The sequence below is a fragment of the Primulina tabacum genome, chromosome 17, assembly GCF_025594145.1.
Source record: "Primulina tabacum isolate GXHZ01 chromosome 17, ASM2559414v2, whole genome shotgun sequence".
Lineage (NCBI taxonomy): Eukaryota > Viridiplantae > Streptophyta > Magnoliopsida > Lamiales > Gesneriaceae > Primulina > Primulina tabacum.
Window position 1 is genome coordinate 32,112,807 of NC_134566.1, and position 17,312 is coordinate 32,130,118.

Here is a 17,312-nt window from a genome sequence, read left to right on the forward strand (position 1 = left end):
CATAGGATTTAAAACATTTTAACTCGAACTCGAAAAAAAAACACAGGGTTCAGCTTGAATAAAATAATAACTATGAATTATACACTACACACAAAAGTACATTTTTTTTTATAAACATCATTTGCATTCAAATATGATGATTAGTCGTTCTCACCTTGTTCATTTTTAACTTTGATTTTTTTTTTTTGGATTTCTTGTTATTTTTCATCTGAATTTATTATATAAAATAATCAAAAAAAGGGACATTATTTTATGTAATATATCATATATATAATTATAATATATATACATGGTAGAAAGTAAAAGACCTTCAAAGAACTTTGACCCTTTTATTTTTAATTTTATTCTTACAGCTGTAAAGCTGCAAGTGACAGAGAAAAAAAAGGCCTCTTCTTCCAAGTATCAACTAAATTTTGGTCCCCTCTCCTTTCGAGTTTACATGCTCTTTCAAGAAATTTTGCTGCAAATTCACTCTTCTTCTTTCTTTTTTTTTTTGCTTTTTGAAGTTACGTAGCATGTGGATATATATATATATATATATGTATCTATATATATATATGTATATATATGTATTTATGTATGTATGTATATATATGTATGTATGTATGTTGAATTAGTGAGTCTCTTACGAGACGTTATCATTGATCTATATCAATAAGATAAGTCAACTCTGCACATATTTACAATAATAAGTAACTATAAGTAGTGTTTTTTCATTAATTACACAAATAAAAGATTTCTCTAACAAAATTGACTCGTATAACCGTCACACAAAAGATTTTTGAAGTTAAATCTTTCGACTCACCAACACACTAATGCACCCAAGGTTTTTGAATTCATATAAACATGAATTACATCCCCAAGGTATAACAGAGAATATAGAGCAAAATATACGCTTATACACATGTTACATATACTTGTATATATTTTACTTAAAATACACGATGCGTCTGGTGTAATGATATAAATCTCTAAAATTTATTTTCATGTAATAAAAAGAAATACGTGATGTTGGGTATGGTAGTTTTGAAGTTGGATGTATGTGGTAGATATTATATATCTCGATTTAACGACATAAATATATATATGAGTAGGTCTCTTGTTAGATGGGTCAATCCTATCGATATTCAAAAAAAAAAATACTCTTACAATAAAAAAGTAATAATTTTTATGGATGATCCAAATAAGATATTTGTCTTACAAAATACGACCTGTAAAACTGTCTCACATAAATTATTTGGATGAGTGTTTAAGAAAATATATTCAGCAATAGAAATGGGCCCATCGTAATATTGGGCTGATGAGGATGGGTGGGCCCTGATCGTACAGAAAGATCCATTTCTGTGGCCCTGCATGGATCTGAAACTGACCTCAATAACCAGGTAGCATCGCCTTGGCGTGAGCTGAATAATTCTGAATTTATTTCTCCTTTTTATTGCAAAATTTGCATTTATTACCCTCAATTTCCGAAACTTCTTTCCACCAATTCACATCTCACATTAAAATTTAACAAAGTTTTATGTAAGAGGATCTCACGAACCCAATTCATTATTATAATAAAATCAATATTTTTGACATAAAAAATATTATTTTTTAATATATCTAGTCAGATAAGAGAGATCAATCTAACAAAATTGACTTGTGAGACGGTCTCATTGAAATTTTTGTGTTAATTTTATATCATGTACGCCGGGGAAAAATCTAAAAAATTTTGAAAGAAAGAAATTAATCTCAACACACCATTTCATTAAAAAATCTACCACATATGAAACTATATCTTATATTAATTACATGCATGCAAGATTTATTACAAACATAACTGAAAATGGGACGATGCTCACCCCACCTAGACCAACAACCTCGTCTTTATCTCCGTGAAAGAAGGCTCTCCATTAATGAAATATTTTGATTTGTTGCAATCCAACACGGAGAGAGCCTATAAATTATAATTAAAACCTTCAATTCACCCTCAAATATCTAAATTTTCGGACCTTATTTTATTCTCCATCAATCGAACCCACAAATTTGGACCATCTTCAATTGCAACGCAACCACTTCAAATTTACTTCATCCTTAGTTTGAAGACAAAAACTCGTGTGAGATGATGTCACGGATCGTATTTTGTGAGACGGATATCTTATTTGAGTCATCCATGAAAAAATATTACTTTTTATGCTAAAAGTATTACTTTTTATTGTGAATATTGGTAGGGTTGACCCGTCTCACAGATAAAAATCAGTGAGATCGTCTCGTAAGAGATCTACTCTAGTTTGAAAAGGCATTTTCAAGTATCCTCAACATATATAAATCTATATATTTGTAACCGACATGTTCTTCTGATTAGACTTCTCGAATGTTTCTTCCTCAATGATGTGATGAAATTTTAGTCGATGGATAATCAACACATAGTTTCTAAAATGCGAAAGATCTATAAAAGCTCGCAGATTGGTCGGGCCAAACTAGCAAGCTGGGGGATTACTCAGCTCAATCGACTATCTTTCAATGGGACGAGAGGATTTGAAAGCATTGATGAAGGCAGTGGTCCAAAATGTTCGAAACAACTGTTGATGGAAAGGCAATCGGGGGACCATATATAATTTCATTCTCGTTTCGAGTTCAAATGGATAATATATGGATACGTGGGCACCGACAGTTCATCCTTAGACCTTTAATGTCACTTTTATTAAGGCTGAATCCTTTGTCCCAACACATATCAAACTTTGCCAGGCCACGTTAAAGAATCTTTCGTAAGTATTTTTCGGAAAAAACAAAATTGATAGTTGCTCCAACTCCTTATTAAATGATAGGATTACAGAATGTTTAACACATAAATGATAAAAAAATGAATGAAGTAGATAATGATAAAATAATATTATGTTTGGTATGATTATTAACAATGATATAAATAATAGTCTTTTGATGAATTTACGAAATTGACCTTCCACTTTTGCCGCAGTGGTGGTCGGCCAGCGGTGTGATTGCCGGTCGGAGGCGGCGACGGCAGGAGGAGGGGGTGGTCGGCAAGGGCGGCGTCGGGGACGGCCGGCGGGGGTCGGAGGGGGTGATCGGCGTCGGCGGCGTGCGACGGCGTCCGGCGATGGTCGACAGTGTCTGGTGACGGCCAGCGGGCGACGGGCGGCGAGGGAGGTCGGTAGAGGTAAGTGGTGGTGAGTTTGGATTTAGGAGAAGGGTAAAATTGAAAAAATAAGATGGATTAAGAGTAGGATAAATAATCCTAAGGGGTGAGAGAGTGATTATTTTATCCCAGTTAATATAACCTAATCATTCATAGGAGGGATTGACTTGGTTAAATAATCACTCGTACCAAACAAGAGATAATGTGTGTTAAAAATTATAAATCCACCTTATCACCCCTACCTACCAAACACTCCCTTAGAGTTTAGAACAATTTTTAATCAAGCACACAGCCAGCATTATTATTGTGATTTACTATGAGAAATCGTTTAGTTCGTGAGATGAGACGACGAATTATGTCCTTTATATCGGACATGAATTTTCCTTAAAACGTTGATTCTCACGCACCATTTACTCGAGACACATGATATACATTTTACATATCATTTTTTTTTTTTGAGAAATTAAGGGCTTGAAATCCTCTCTATATTTTGTTTGGGCTGAGAGAGGGAAGTCCAATTAGAGATCCACTAAGGAACCGCATCAAATTGCACTACATGCATACATTTTTGTGTGTGTGTGTGAGTTGTGCATGAATGGTTTGTATATGTCTAACTTAACATAAGAAAAAATGATGAGATACTGCTGCTGTTATATATCCATTCAGAAGCAAGCATTTATATGATTTGTCTGTAGAAGCATTCATTGTGTTATGTTAAAATTGAGACAGCAAAAAGTTTATGGTGTGACATGTTCACTAGCTGTAACAATGCTGTGTGCGGGTTGGAGCGACGCTGCACGTGTAAGGACTCCGAGTAAGACAAGAAGAAAATATGTGTATCTGCACAGGAGGATGTTTCTTGAATGGAGAAAATCTTACTTTCGAAAAATCAATGGATCAGAATGCATCTTGTTGGTGCCTCGGATGCATCAGATATGCCTAGTGGTAGACATCTGAGAGTGTATTCTCCCGGACGAATGCCACCAATATCCAAGCCTTCCAGAGGAATAATGTCCTGAAACAATTTGATTAGCTAGGCTGTCTATCACTGATCAACAACACTATTACATGGAACGATTAGAAGCGAGTGTTGTTAGCTAAAAGTGGCGTTTCGACGCATATTGGGGTAAAACACACTGTGTTAGATCATATGGCAGAACAGCAAGAAGCTAAGATTAACACCATTTACCTTGCCCAGGAGCTTATAAACTGACTCCCTATCGTGCATTACAGCAACAGATAAGTAATCAATTCCTGTAACAAATAACTCAAAAGACGCCTAATTAGAAACCAAAACCAAAAACATGGAACACACACTATGCCTAACAGTATGCGTGTGTGTGTGTGTGTTAAATGATTTCTAACCAACGAGTTTTATATTGGTGTTTTTTGCCAACCACTCTGCCCCATCAGTTGTAAATCCAGTGTAGCTCGAGTCGAATTCCTTTTTAAGCATTAGATCCCTGAAGCATTAAATTGCTTTACAAATCAAGAATACAACGAGGCCGATTAGATTGCGTGATCGAAATCTTCAACAACACATTAGAACGTTGAAAAGTAGCCACATGAGAGATTATGGCCAAACCAGTGTCATATGGATTACAGATAACATGTTGGCAAAACTTAGCTCATGCAATACACACAAATTATTGCATGCTGAAACATGGGAAAAAAAAAATCAAAATACCTGTCAGAATTCGATGTTTTGAAAAGCACGCGTTCTACATGATCGGGGATTTTCAAAAACTCCACCACCTCAGCTGGAAAAATAAGCAATCAAAGAAGCGTTCGTGTTAGGTTTTGACTATATTAATGAAACCACAGAAATATTCATGCCTGTAAGGTTCTTGTCCTTGGGAACCTCCACAACCAACACAGGACCTGCCAACCAATATAATAGATGATAGTTTGTCAAGAATGCAAACATTGACTAATCAGAGCATTACCCAGTGGATCATGACCGATAAGTTTATATCGATCATGTACACCATGCCATAAAACCCATCGGTGCAAAATTCGAAAACGACGTTACCATTGAGAGTCTCAAGGTCGAGTTCCTCGACAGTGGTGTAGGCCTTGGTGTGCGTCCCGGAATCGGTGGCGAGTTGCATGGGGGAATAGTTGAGCTCGCGGTTTTCCGTGTCATTGATTCCTTTGTATGGACCAACAATGAGTCCGGCGCCGTCGGACGAGCCGAATATGGGCATTCCAGGCCTGTACTCATGGGTGATATCGAAGATATCGCCAAGTTCGACTATGGAGGCAGCGACGCACGTCGCCATAAGTAGCAACAATTGAAGGTAGCCAAAATTCGTCGTCATCATTCAGAGCTTGGACCTAAACAAGAAGCATGAATGGGATCGAGCGCATTTAGTGGCTTTAAACTCACTCCATTGAATATGGAAAAAGGCCGTTACCCCTGCATGCATTTAACTGAGGTGATGTCACGGGAACGATGGAAACTAAACCACAATCCTTTGATGAATTTATCTATCTATTACATAAAGATCCAAATTCAAAATATGATGATTTCAGTAATTTTTCCAAAGGCATTGGTTATTTCTGTGATCAGGAATCGATTTTATGCTATTGTTTTTGATTCAGTTATACTTCTCTTTTGATTTTATTTTGACTATCAGAATAAATATTACTTGTATGAGACGATCTCACGGGTCGTAATTTATAAGACGGATCTCTTATTTGTGTCATTCATGAAAAAATATTATTTTTTATATTAAGAGTATTACTTTTTATTGTGAATATCGGCAGAGTTGACCCGTCTCACAGATAAAATTTCGTGAAACCGTGAGACATACTCTATTATGTATCACTGTTTAAAAAGTGCAAATTACATATTTCCAAATTAAGTTTAATTTCTGATTTACTCATTTTTATATTTGATAGATTAATTTTATTATAATAAATATTAAATAGTAAAGTAAGCATCAGCAGTTGATTGTGTTAATGATGCACACACTTTTTCTTAATTAAATAATTATAATTTCCGAATGCTCCAACAGCCATAGAGTAGTATCCAACGACGATGATTTTATGAGAACCCTTCATTATATGTGTTGAGTAAAGATAATTTAATTATAGGGAGGAAAAAAAAAAAGAAGAAAAAGAAAAAGAAAGAGAAGAAAAATCAAGCATAAACTTCAATAAGAAAAGGATGAGAATAAATAAATATTGCACATCTCAATTTACTTGGAGCCTTTCAGAGATAACAATGCCATGGGGATTGATTCTATTGATGAAGGTTATAGGATTGTAGAAACAGATAAACATCACTTAATCAGGATGCATCTTATGGGGGAGCCCTCAGCACCAAGCAATCTCAATGGCAGACAATGCACGGAGTATATCCCGGGCTGGACACCGTCTAGTTTTCAGATCACCAGGTTGATCTGAAAAGAAATCTTACCCTGCCTTCGAGGAACACCAGATGGGAAGGTATTAAATCAGCAAACGCAGCAACGGACAAGTAATCAATTCCTAAGGGGAAGATAAGCGTATGGATGGAACAACTATTAGTAAATAGTGCAAAGTATTGATAGTTTGACTGGAAATCTTGCAAAAAGATGGTGTATGTTTGACACTAGGAATAATCAGCAAATAAACTAACTACTGGTTCTGATTCACACTCAATACGGACAGCGGCTTACCAACAAGTTTTATGTCAGTGTTATCGACAAGCCACCGTGCCCCGTCTTTCATGAATCCCACATAACTTGTGTCAAACTCCTTCTTGAACATGAGGAGCCTGAAAAAAGAATTATATTTATTATATTATCAAAATGACATATGTCAGGCCAATATAAAAATACTACAGATTTGGTCCATGTTCCCACTAATTACACAACTAAAAAGATGCCAGAGCTAATTTTTGAGCATCAACTGGAAAAAGGTTACCAGGGCTTTAAGGTTGATCGGATATATGGTTTATGCACCTCGGATATCAAGTAGCTCTGCACAAAGATTCTTGGTAAAAGTACCTGTCCGTGTTCAGGGTTCTGAAAAGCACTCTTTTTACTCCTTTGGGAATGTGTAAAGTCTTCATAACTTCAGCTAAACAGATTACAAATTCAACGAGAGGGAAGTCAATTTTTATTGAGACGAACGCTAAAGGCATGGAAACCATGATTTGAACTACCAGTCCACTCAAACAGTTGAGTAAAATTTACATATATAGCATGTAAGCAACTAAGAAAAACTGTTTTTGGTGAATCACTTGAGTGGATGAGCCTATACACAATCAAAAGCTCATTTGGCACTATATGAATGAAGAATCTACGGGACTTTCTTCTGTCACTGGTCCTTGATGAATGAGGTAATTTCTTAAGGGAAAAACCAGCAAGAGGTTTAAATTTATCCACTACTGCAAGTTCGGACCTACATTTGAAAGGAAAACAATTTTTTTAAATAAAACCTCAGCAGAGGTCTCTGGCGATTATCACTCTCTTGCAGCTATCACACTAAACACTATGGGGATACGGGATATTCAATTTCTATCCACACAGCATACAACAAACGAGACAGAAAATTGTAAAATGTATTCCATTAAAGATTCTTGAAAACAAGGTAAATGTCATCTTCAAACAGAAAACATACAAAACTATAATTCTGCCAGTTAGAGCCTTAATCAATCTTCAAAAGAGACTAATTCTGACAAAGATTAGATTTTTCTTGCACGATTCCTTTGTGCAGTATTATTTGAGTGATGAATTCAAACATTCAACAGAGCAATGAAGCGTACCGGTTATGTTTTTATCTCTTGGAACACCTACAAGTAACGCAGGACCTGTTCAAAATTTGAACATCGATGATAAGTGTACATGGCAGTTAAACACGTCAAATGTTTCAACCAGAGTGGCACGAGAAATTCATAAAGTAATTGCAATTAAACCGCCTTAGATTGATTAATACCATTGAGAACGTCGAGGTCGAGCGTGTCGACATCAAATCCTGCATCAAAGTAGTGATCGAACACATGCCCTGGTGTGTCGACGTGCGTCCCAATGTGCGATGGGAGTTTCATCTCCGAGTTATTAGCAAGAGACCCATTCTTCATGCTCTTCGGAAGCCACAAGTACTGCCCGACGCCATCTGGAGACTCCCACGACGGCATGTCCGGGTGGTACCGGTGGCTGATGTCGATTATTCGGCCGCCTCCGTACACTTCACGGCGGATGGGCACGAGAATCTTAGCGGCTTCGATGTCATAGTGCGAAGGATATGCAACGGCGGCGGAGGAGAAGGCGAGGACGAAGGGGTTAACTGTGCATGCTATCAGGAAGATTTGGAGCGATTTCATGGCGTAAAACGTATCAGATAGGTGAAGAAAAAGGATGATCAAGCGTGACATATTTATGTGGAAAATTTAGTGGATAATTATTCGAGTTTGAACATCATCAAAGACTTATGGTTTCACAATATATATATATACATACATACATATATTATTCCAAGAGATTATTCTTGTTTGAACATTCATTATTTCACTATATATATTCTTCAAAGACTTTCAACAGTCAACGCTTAAATTAACTTAAAATTTTGTTGTTGCTATTAAAATAATATTTAAATGATTAGGAATATACAAAAGAAACGCTAATTTTCATATAATAAACATGAATATATATATATATATATATATATATTCTTTTGGAATTCATCTCTATTTAGAGCATCTCCAACCAATCTCTATTTTAGAGGAAATCTCCAAAATAGAGTATGGGTTGGTGCTCTAACCCAACTCCAAATACAATCTTCATTTTGGACATTGCAATAGTAATCCTCCTGTTCATTTGAAGATCAATATGGAGATTCCACTTAATTATTAAAATTCCATCCTAACAATTGCAAAATAGTCCTTTTGTATTTTTATGTATTTGTTTTACTCCATTTTATATTATTATATTTTAAATTATTTAATTAATTAATTTTAATGTTAAATAATATTTATACTTAGTTAATTTATTTTAATTGTTTTATTATTTTCATGAATTAATTATAAGTCTATTGTTTATAATAATCATGAAATAAAAATAATAAACAAGATAATGATCACAAAAATTAATAACATAATTTATTATAAACACTTATTGTCTATTTAATTTATTTAACTTGATAAATATGCGATTTTTTTAGATGATAAACAGTAGACAATACTAAGCGACATCACAAACAATCAAAAGACATCACCAACAATTTAAAAAACACACACAATAATAAATTTAAACGTCGATTTTTGGTAATTGCAATCATAACAATACACTAGTATGGTGGAAGGTCAGACCCTGATGGTGAAGTTCCTCCGAAGAACTGTCCAAAAGGCGTAGAAGTGCTGTCGGAGCCAACCCCGTGTGTTTTTGAAAATATGTGTGTGTTTTTGAAAATGTGTGTGTTTTTTAAAATGAAAAAAAAAAAAAAAATGAAGTATTTTGTAATATTTTTAGAGGATATGGATTGAAGAAGGTTTTTAAAAATAGAGATCACGAATCTCTATTTTGAAAAATAGATATGAAAAACAGAGGACGTGGGTTGGACATCACCTAGGTAAACACCAACGATCACTTCGTTAATTATTTATTATTTTGGATAAGAAAAAGAGGTTCCCAATCTTGGATTACTAATCCTGGTAAATAGTGGATAGGATTTTACATAGAACCACCGCAGATAAAGTTCAATGGATAACGCCATAAACAATAAATTCTTTTTCTAACGATCTTCACATTCATTATCAGTACTGCACGCCACCGCCTCTTCCATTAGTATCTCCACCACCGTGAGGACTGGTTTCGGGTTCCTCGCAAGCTTCGGCAGCTGGAACCATTATAGGCTTCTTCTTTTTCTTCGCCAAGCAAAAGAGCCCAACTGCCAAGAAAGCTAGGAAGATCAAACCACCTAGAGACACGAAAACGGCGATGATAGTGGTGTGGTTGTTCCCAGGAGGCGGAACAACTGTGTCTGACAGTGGAGAAAAGCTAGGGCTTGGTGGTAAATATGGTGATGGAGCAATTGGTGGGACATGATCATGCGACGGATATGCTGGAGCACCTGGCTTCGGTGGTTTAACTAGAACGCCGGGCTTTGGTTCTGGTGATGGTGGGTGGTATGGTGATCCTGGCGTTGGGCCTCCCGGTGGTGTTTTGGGTGGATATGCTGGTGTTTGCGGCGGTTCTGTGGGGACATGGGGTTTAGGCGGGTAGTGAGGAGTCAATGGAGCCGGTGGTACGGCTGGACCACCGCCCGGTTGGTCATAATGACCACAATGTTCTTTGTAGTAGCAAGGTGGCGGAGGGGGAGGAGGTGGCGGAGGGGAATGGTAAGGATATGCAATCTAGATACGTTTGACAGAAAGCATTTTCCTTAAACTCGGTGATTAATTAGGTGGATAATCTAAAAGCATTCACTTTAGCACCAAGTATAGGCGTAGCATTGGATAATCAAAGATGTTGCCTATATATATATATATATACCCAAAAATGTGTAAATCTTTATTACTCCAATGATTGTATGACCTCACATTTAAGATTAAATTCAAATTAATTAATTTTTTTTATTAATTAAAGTTATTGTTGCATAGAATCTTCATCGGGTCAGCTCTAATTCAGGGACCAGATATTAATATTCATGATAATTAAATGTTAACTAAAAAAATATTGGTCCTGGTTCAAGGAACCTCTAACGGTGATCAATAATAATTATATTTTATTATATTATAAAAAAATTTTAATATTATAATTATTAAATTTTCAATTAAACCATGATTAGTAGTTGCGTGCACTCGATGTAATAAATCATGAAATACGATGGAATGGTGACGGATATCATGATGAAAGCTACAATGGGGGCTGAGACACCGTCAAATGTGGAGACTCGGAAACCTTACTAAAATAAAATTTTAAATAATTGTACATTTTTTTTTACAATTGGAATGATGCGTACAAAGAAACATACAAAACTTAGGAAAATAATATCTAATGCGTCTGTCTGAAAATAGTGATTTACGCATGTTTCTTTTGCTTGGCAGATCAAATTAGAATGATGAATGGATCAAATAAGAATTTAGGATAATGAAAGGGATGAGCATTTGAAATGATATTAGGTACTCCCAAATGTCCGATCCATAGAAACCAACGGTGACTTATGAAGAGAATATATACAAGTAGACTTGCATGTAATTGCTGGAGTTTCAGACAACAATGGCTTTACATGATCAACGTTAACCAAGTGTTCTGAGATTGTCATACGTTTGATGAGAAACTATTTTTTCTCAACATGATCTAATTAATAATAATAATAAGGCAAAACTTATGTGAGATGGTCGTGAGATGGATCTCTTATTTGGGCCATTCATGAAAAAATATTACTTTTTATGCTAAGAGTATTACGTTTTATTGTGAATATCGGTAGGATTGATCCGTCTCATGTATAAAGATTCGTGAGACCGTCTCACAAGAGACCTATTCTAATAACAATATCTAATGACAGATGATTACCATGTCACCACTTCGCGAAGAGTCGGTCCTTTAGCCAATCAATTGCTAGCTTAAGCATCGAAATGGTAAGACTGGAAAAAAAACATTCTCGGACCCTCTCATCATTGAAGTCGCCAGCATGTCATCAAGGTAATTTCGTGTAGCATCAGTATTTATATTCTAATAAAAAATACAGATAGAATTTCTGTTTTCTTAATTTCTATTTGTTATTTTGAGGCCGACATAAGTCGACAACGTATAAATCGTCATAGCTTTGTTTGCATGTTGCAGCACGAGCTAAGGATTTGTGTCTGTGTACCTTAACGGCTCACGTTAGTGGCACTGGTGGGGCAACTCCATCAATAAGGCTTAAATAAAATTTTACCTCTTTCCTTCATGTCTTGTGTATTGTCTATTCTTGCCTCATCTTTTGACGTCCCAAATTACGGCAAAGAAAATCAATGGGTTTTTACCTATCCATTTGAAATTCAATGGGATTTAGCTCGTTAATATTTTGCAGTCATTTCAAGTTTTTGGAACAACACAAGGGGATGATATGCAATTTAACCACCACAGCACACACGAGAATAGTTTTATATGAGTTCCATAAAGAGGCTGCAACTATTGCTAATACCAAGAAACATTTAGACAACACTAAAATGGAGTAACAAATGCTTAATGACAATGCAGTTAGAATATTACATATATACAACAGTTTTCCAGTCCTCCCAGAGGTTGGGAGAAGAAAAAGCTGAGTGTGTGCAGCTAATTAGTAAGGATAAAGACCATCATCTCCTGTAATATTGGATCACCTAGAGTACAGGACTAGAAGCCACCGTGTTACAAAATTGCCAAACGAAAAGCCAAAAACCAGACATTTGGTCTTTCTTATTCTGCCCCCACTTGGGTCGAGATGTTTCGGTATGGTTAGCATTAGGGTGGACAGTCGAGTACAATATCAGTTCTTCACGGTTATGTTGCAGTATGTGTGTTCTCAGACTATTGTTTTTAACCTGTACAATTCGATTGTATGAACCAGAAATGAACGTCAAATAATGGGGCAAAAAAATGTTTCCATGGCAAGAGCAAAAAGTGGATCTACCTGCATGGAAGCTAACAAGGATATGAAATGTTTGCATTGTTCGAGCAAAGAACATTCTTTTGCCGTCACCTTTGCAAGCTCGGTCACTAGAGAATTCAATTCCTCAACCTGGAAATTAATGTAGAACATAGCAAGTTAAATTTATTTGCATTTTACAATTGTTCATATCTAAAAAACCAACATAGGATATCCAAGAATAGGAGGTTCAAAAATTACAGTTGGCAGAAGTGAGTATATAGAGGATGCCATTGTCTGTGTAACTTCGACTGCTGAACCGATTGCATCTTTCAAGCTTTGGACTTCTGTCTGTCAAAATTTAAAAAAAAAATTGATTTAGTAAAATATTCGGACAAGTTTTTGTTTTTACACTACAAGATGCTTGCAAGATACATACAACTGCTCCTCCACCAACTGGAAGACGGAGGGTACTGGCCTTCAAAGCCTTGATAGCTCCAAGAACAGCAGTTGAGTGATCCTTGTCCAAAGAAGCCCAATTTTCTAAAAAGGAGATCTAAATGGAAAAAAAAATTTGTCCAGCTTCAAATAAATTTTGACCAAGAAAAACAAACGCACAAGGAGGTGCGCGGTAGAATCAAATCAGTTTGGGTTAGAGAAAAATCAGTACATAAACTCATCCAGTATAAGCAGCAACCTAATAGTGTTGTTGGATTGAGAATCTTGTTGTCTAACAAAAATTATAGTTGATAGAAAAATGTAGTTCAAATATTTTAAATGATAAAGCAACTCAAAACACCACCTCTTACAACCATAAAGACACCATGGAAAATGTCAAAAGAAATCAGTGGCCATATTAAAAAATGGTAAATTTAGATTTATAATCCTCAAGTTTCAATGCAACACTAGATTTTAACATATAATTATTAGTCTCTTCTTCTGCCAACCGGTGGAGTAGAAGTACTATTCAATATGACTACCTATTAAAGCTATATAGAAACTAATTGAATGTGATTCAAGAAGATCAAAAAAAGTTTTCGCTGTAATTCAACATTTCTTTAAGACTTTGAAGACAAATACGGCAAGCTATTGATGGAAAAAATAGAAGTAGATACGGATTGCAGTTATAAGATCCCGTTTCTTTTTTGGTGTGTGAGTGGAAGTCAATACTTAAAAACTAACATCAGTTGAATAAAGATTTAAATGCTAAAAGTCAGATTTCACAACGCTTCTCTAAAGTAATCATAATATCAATTTATGAAACAAAATTGCTTCCTTGTGAGCCAAAATTTTCCGATATTATATAAATAGAAGTCAAGGATCGAGCTTACTTGTCCTTTCAGAATGAAAACTATTTTCAGCTTTTGCCTCAGCAATTGCAATCTGTGTCTTCTTTTGGTAACAGAGTCACGTAAATCAGAGATTGTTATCCACGCATTCCATAGATTTTTCTGGTACAGACAAAGATACCGTTCATAAAATACATCGGCAATATAAGATACTAAAAAAGAAAATTGGGAACAACAAAATCTCTATAATCATAAGTAAAAAAAAGAATGATGACAAAGCATGTGCTTGTGCAAAAACCAAGTCAGAAACTTTTTAAGTTAAAAGCCAGAGGATCCAGTAGAGAAGTAACATAGACAAAAAAATCAAATCACACCTACACCATAATTCTTTATCCAAATAACTTATATTGCACTAGCATTAGTCAACAAATTAAATAACTAAGTTGAGAAACTTCTTCGATATTATCAGCTTTTGTCCTAAAAACTTGCAAAATTTCTTCACCAAACATCATCTACATTCACAAAGAACATGGTTCAATTATCTTACACCTCGTCCTACAAGAGGTTCCAGCAATTCTGTGAAGTTTTACAAGATAATCATATAACATGATGAAACAAGAAATTAAGATTGCCGATGATTGGTTATCTGATTATTTCTCTAACTACTTAATCATAATGTAGAATTTAACTAAATAAGGAAATTTATTCACATGAGCTAGAATGAAAACGTTTGATCTTAGAAGCATCATAAGATAACATCGTACATAAATCACTCAGCCAAGCCCGAGTCATAATTAAGAAGGTATATTGCGGGCCATTTTTAATGAAAATCCCCTCCACATTGCACAGGAAATGTTTAGCGTGAGTGCATAAAAGAGAATCACCGAGTTCTGAACAAACATCGAGTCGACGGCAAATTCATAGATCTCCCAGTAATTTTAAAAGTAGGATACACTGCATTGTTGGAGTCAATTTTTTTTTTTTTTTGTTTCTAAATCAGGAAACCATGTAACTCTTAATAGAGATTTTCAAAATTACATCTTGCATTTGGCAAGATCAAGCAATTATAACAAGAACGAAAAAAAGCTCACCTCTGCACTGTGTTTCTGCACCAGTAAGATTGCTTCAGTTCTAGCATTTACAATGCGCCACTGGAGATGCCGGTTGTACAGAAGTCTCAATAAGTGTGCATCAACAATTCGGTTCTCCCCTACCTTTCCCCTCCGAACATCAACAGCAAAACTAAGAACTGAAGGTGTTTCAAAAAAATGGTTACTAATAGTGCTAACAACATTCCTGATCCTAGATGGACTATGGCCTCGCAATGGAGATGAACCCACGGGTGGCATCAGCTTGCCAGGTGATGCAGGTCTAATACCTCCATGTATAGGAGGCGACATTGTTCGTGAGGATGATAATGGACCGTCACTAGCATAGATTTTAAATTTTGGGGGCATAATAAGTTTGGACGAAGGACTTGTTGATAAAGGTGAACCTGGATCATGAAGCCGCCTCAATCGGCTATTTGTTTCTTGCCAAAACCTCGCTGAAACAGAAATCCCACGAAGACCATTTCGCCTACTGGCAGCCCCACCACACTCTTGAACTTCTGAAGTACTACCAGAAGAAACGCTGTCTGAATCAGAAGCTGTGAGATCAGATGGCACCGATGAATCATTATTAACCGAATTTCCATCAGAGACTGGTTGAACGGCCTTTAGAAGCTCAGAACTGCCCAAACCAAGACTCGATCTATCATCAATCGAAGGCCTCCTCTCATCAATCATCGACTGCTGCAAAGCTCGAATCATGTTTCCAGATCCTATTAACTCGCTCCTCCCCACAACACTGCCTCTACTATCAAAACTCCTCGATAACGAGTCCATCATCCGGTTCCTTGCAGGCCATCTATGCTGATCAACATGCTTAGCAATCTCAGCCTGATCTCCTCCCACGTCTCCCTTTCCCCTAAAAGGACTGCTAGTTCTCCTCCTCTCAGGGGTTCCTTTCCTAAAACTACTCAAATTAGGTGACGCAGGGGTCACCTTAGTCTTACTAATAGGAAGTGAAAAGGCTTCACCCTGAAAGGAAACCGACAAACTCCGGGTAGATGTGACAAGGAGCTTTGTGGCAGCTGAAACATCAGAGGCACTGTCATTCTTGGAGTCAAGATCGGGTATTAATGGCCTGGCCACAGCCGGCCGGCGGCGGTCTACAGATACAGACCTCTTGGGAACAACAGATGGCGAATTGGACACTGCGGTTGAGTTTCTTGAAAGGAGAGGGGAGGGAAACCTTCTAGATGAAGATGAAGACGAGGAAACAGATGATGAATTCGAAGTGGAAGTGGAAGTTGAAGGGGAGGACATGTACCTAGAAGAAACCATTCTGGATTTGGGCTTTCTCTGATTATTTGAAACCCCATTATTATCTTTCTCGGAAGGTAACAATGGAGGTCTTTTAGGGTTTTCTAGGTCTGTAATTGAAGCTGCTCCAGAAACAGCAGCCACCATCGTCGCAACCAAGAAAACACATACAAACACACACCAAACGTAAAAATTCAACTCACATTTTGCTCGGCGACATATTACACTTACCCAGAAACCCTTTAGGCATCGACATTTTCCAAAACAATACACCTGAAAGAAAGATCAAGAAATCGCACTGTAGCTGAGAAATCCATAATGGAACTTTGAAAGATTCCACATTTTTCACCAATATTTCTTCGTATGAACGTAACACAGCTATATTGCACCAAACTTGATTTTATGTTAGAAAAGCTGAAGAAATTTTGAGACTTCCGAGATTTTTCCGGCAAGGCTTTAGAGAGAGAGTTGGTGTGGGGGACTGAGAGACCAAGGGCACAATATTTGTTCGTATGTACACTTTGGGGTGGTTTGGAGCTTAGTGAGCTTTGGTGAGACGTTAAGCCATCCTTAATCAAAAGTGCAATCTTAATTAATTTTTCCAAAATATTGTGTGATAAATTTGGTAAGGTCATGTAAATCTTGTTAATTTCGTCAGTGTGTGATATTTTTCAAGGTGCGTTTTTTATTCAGTCTTTGAGAAGAAGTTTTTTTATCTCTCGAAATGAAAAATATTTTAAATTTTTTTTTATTCAGTTATTGAAGGGAGATTTCATTAATTATCCATCGAATTGACTTTTTTTCAATTGAATGATTTAAATGTTTTTATTCTCAGAAAGGGATAGAATTAGTATTAAAATTTTATCTTTAAAAAATCATTTTAATTGCTCAAGTTTTGTGGTCATCAAAAAGGGGAGATTGTTGGAACATTTTAAATTCGCAATCTTGATTTTGATGTTAACAAAACTTGTTATTTTGTTT

At 36.1% G+C, this 17,312-nt stretch overlaps 3 protein-coding genes across 3 annotated transcripts; all 3 read right to left on the reverse strand.

Annotated features, from left to right (window-relative positions):
• Window positions 1-3,812: 3,812 nt before the first annotated feature.
• On the reverse strand, window positions 3,813-5,594 carry LOC142532031 (cyclase-like protein 1). The gene is made up of 7 exons (XM_075638338.1): window positions 5,169-5,594; window positions 4,973-5,017; window positions 4,824-4,896; window positions 4,502-4,599; window positions 4,326-4,390; window positions 4,016-4,151; window positions 3,813-3,929 (listed from the first exon to the last, which is right to left on the reverse strand). Exons 1-6 carry the CDS (start codon window positions 5,458-5,460, stop codon window positions 4,026-4,028), a joined length of 699 nt encoding a protein of 232 aa, XP_075494453.1. The 5' UTR covers window positions 5,461-5,594; the 3' UTR covers window positions 3,813-3,929; window positions 4,016-4,025.
• Window positions 5,595-6,272: 678 nt separating this feature from the next.
• LOC142532030 (cyclase-like protein 2) lies at window positions 6,273-8,570 on the reverse strand. Its single transcript, XM_075638337.1, has 5 exons — window positions 8,063-8,570; window positions 7,893-7,937; window positions 7,132-7,204; window positions 6,802-6,899; window positions 6,273-6,631 (listed from the first exon to the last, which is right to left on the reverse strand). Exons 1-5 carry the CDS (start codon window positions 8,499-8,501, stop codon window positions 6,531-6,533), a joined length of 756 nt encoding a protein of 251 aa, XP_075494452.1. The 5' UTR covers window positions 8,502-8,570; the 3' UTR covers window positions 6,273-6,530.
• Window positions 8,571-12,279: 3,709 nt separating this feature from the next.
• On the reverse strand, window positions 12,280-16,879 carry LOC142531068 (QWRF motif-containing protein 2-like). The gene is made up of 6 exons (XM_075637081.1): window positions 15,057-16,879; window positions 14,008-14,127; window positions 13,116-13,232; window positions 12,938-13,027; window positions 12,722-12,829; window positions 12,280-12,632 (listed from the first exon to the last, which is right to left on the reverse strand). Exons 1-6 carry the CDS (start codon window positions 16,476-16,478, stop codon window positions 12,432-12,434), a joined length of 2,058 nt encoding a protein of 685 aa, XP_075493196.1. The 5' UTR covers window positions 16,479-16,879; the 3' UTR covers window positions 12,280-12,431.
• Window positions 16,880-17,312: the final 433 nt, after the last annotated feature.

What these genes read in the sequence shown, in the direction of transcription:
- LOC142532031 (XM_075638338.1), bottom strand. Translation starts at nt 5,460, where the DNA reads ATGATGACGACGAATTTTGGCTACCTTCAATTGTTGCTACTTATGGCG. An exon ending in CGACCTTGAGACTCTCAATG is followed by an intron (nt 5,018 to 5,168) that starts GTAACGTCGTTT and finishes ATTGGTTGGCAG; the next exon opens with GTCCTGTGTTGGTTGTGGAG. An exon ending in TTTATAAGCTCCTGGGCAAG is followed by an intron (nt 4,152 to 4,325) that starts GTAAATGGTGTT and finishes AAATTGTTTCAG; the next exon opens with GACATTATTCCTCTGGAAGG.
- LOC142532030 (XM_075638337.1), bottom strand. Translation starts at nt 8,501, where the DNA reads ATGTCACGCTTGATCATCCTTTTTCTTCACCTATCTGATACGTTTTAC. An exon ending in CGACCTCGACGTTCTCAATG is followed by an intron (nt 7,938 to 8,062) that starts GTATTAATCAAT and finishes AATTTTGAACAG; the next exon opens with GTCCTGCGTTACTTGTAGGT. An exon ending in CACTGACATAAAACTTGTTG is followed by an intron (nt 6,632 to 6,801) that starts GTAAGCCGCTGT and finishes TCTTCCCCTTAG; the next exon opens with GAATTGATTACTTGTCCGTT.
- LOC142531068 (XM_075637081.1), bottom strand. Translation starts at nt 16,478, where the DNA reads ATGGTGGCTGCTGTTTCTGGAGCAGCTTCAATTACAGACCTAGAAAAC. An exon ending in CAGTTGGTGGAGGAGCAGTT is followed by an intron (nt 13,028 to 13,115) that starts GTATGTATCTTG and finishes AAATTTTGACAG; the next exon opens with ACAGAAGTCCAAAGCTTGAA. An exon ending in CCTTGTTAGCTTCCATGCAG is followed by an intron (nt 12,633 to 12,721) that starts GTAGATCCACTT and finishes CGAATTGTACAG; the next exon opens with GTTAAAAACAATAGTCTGAG.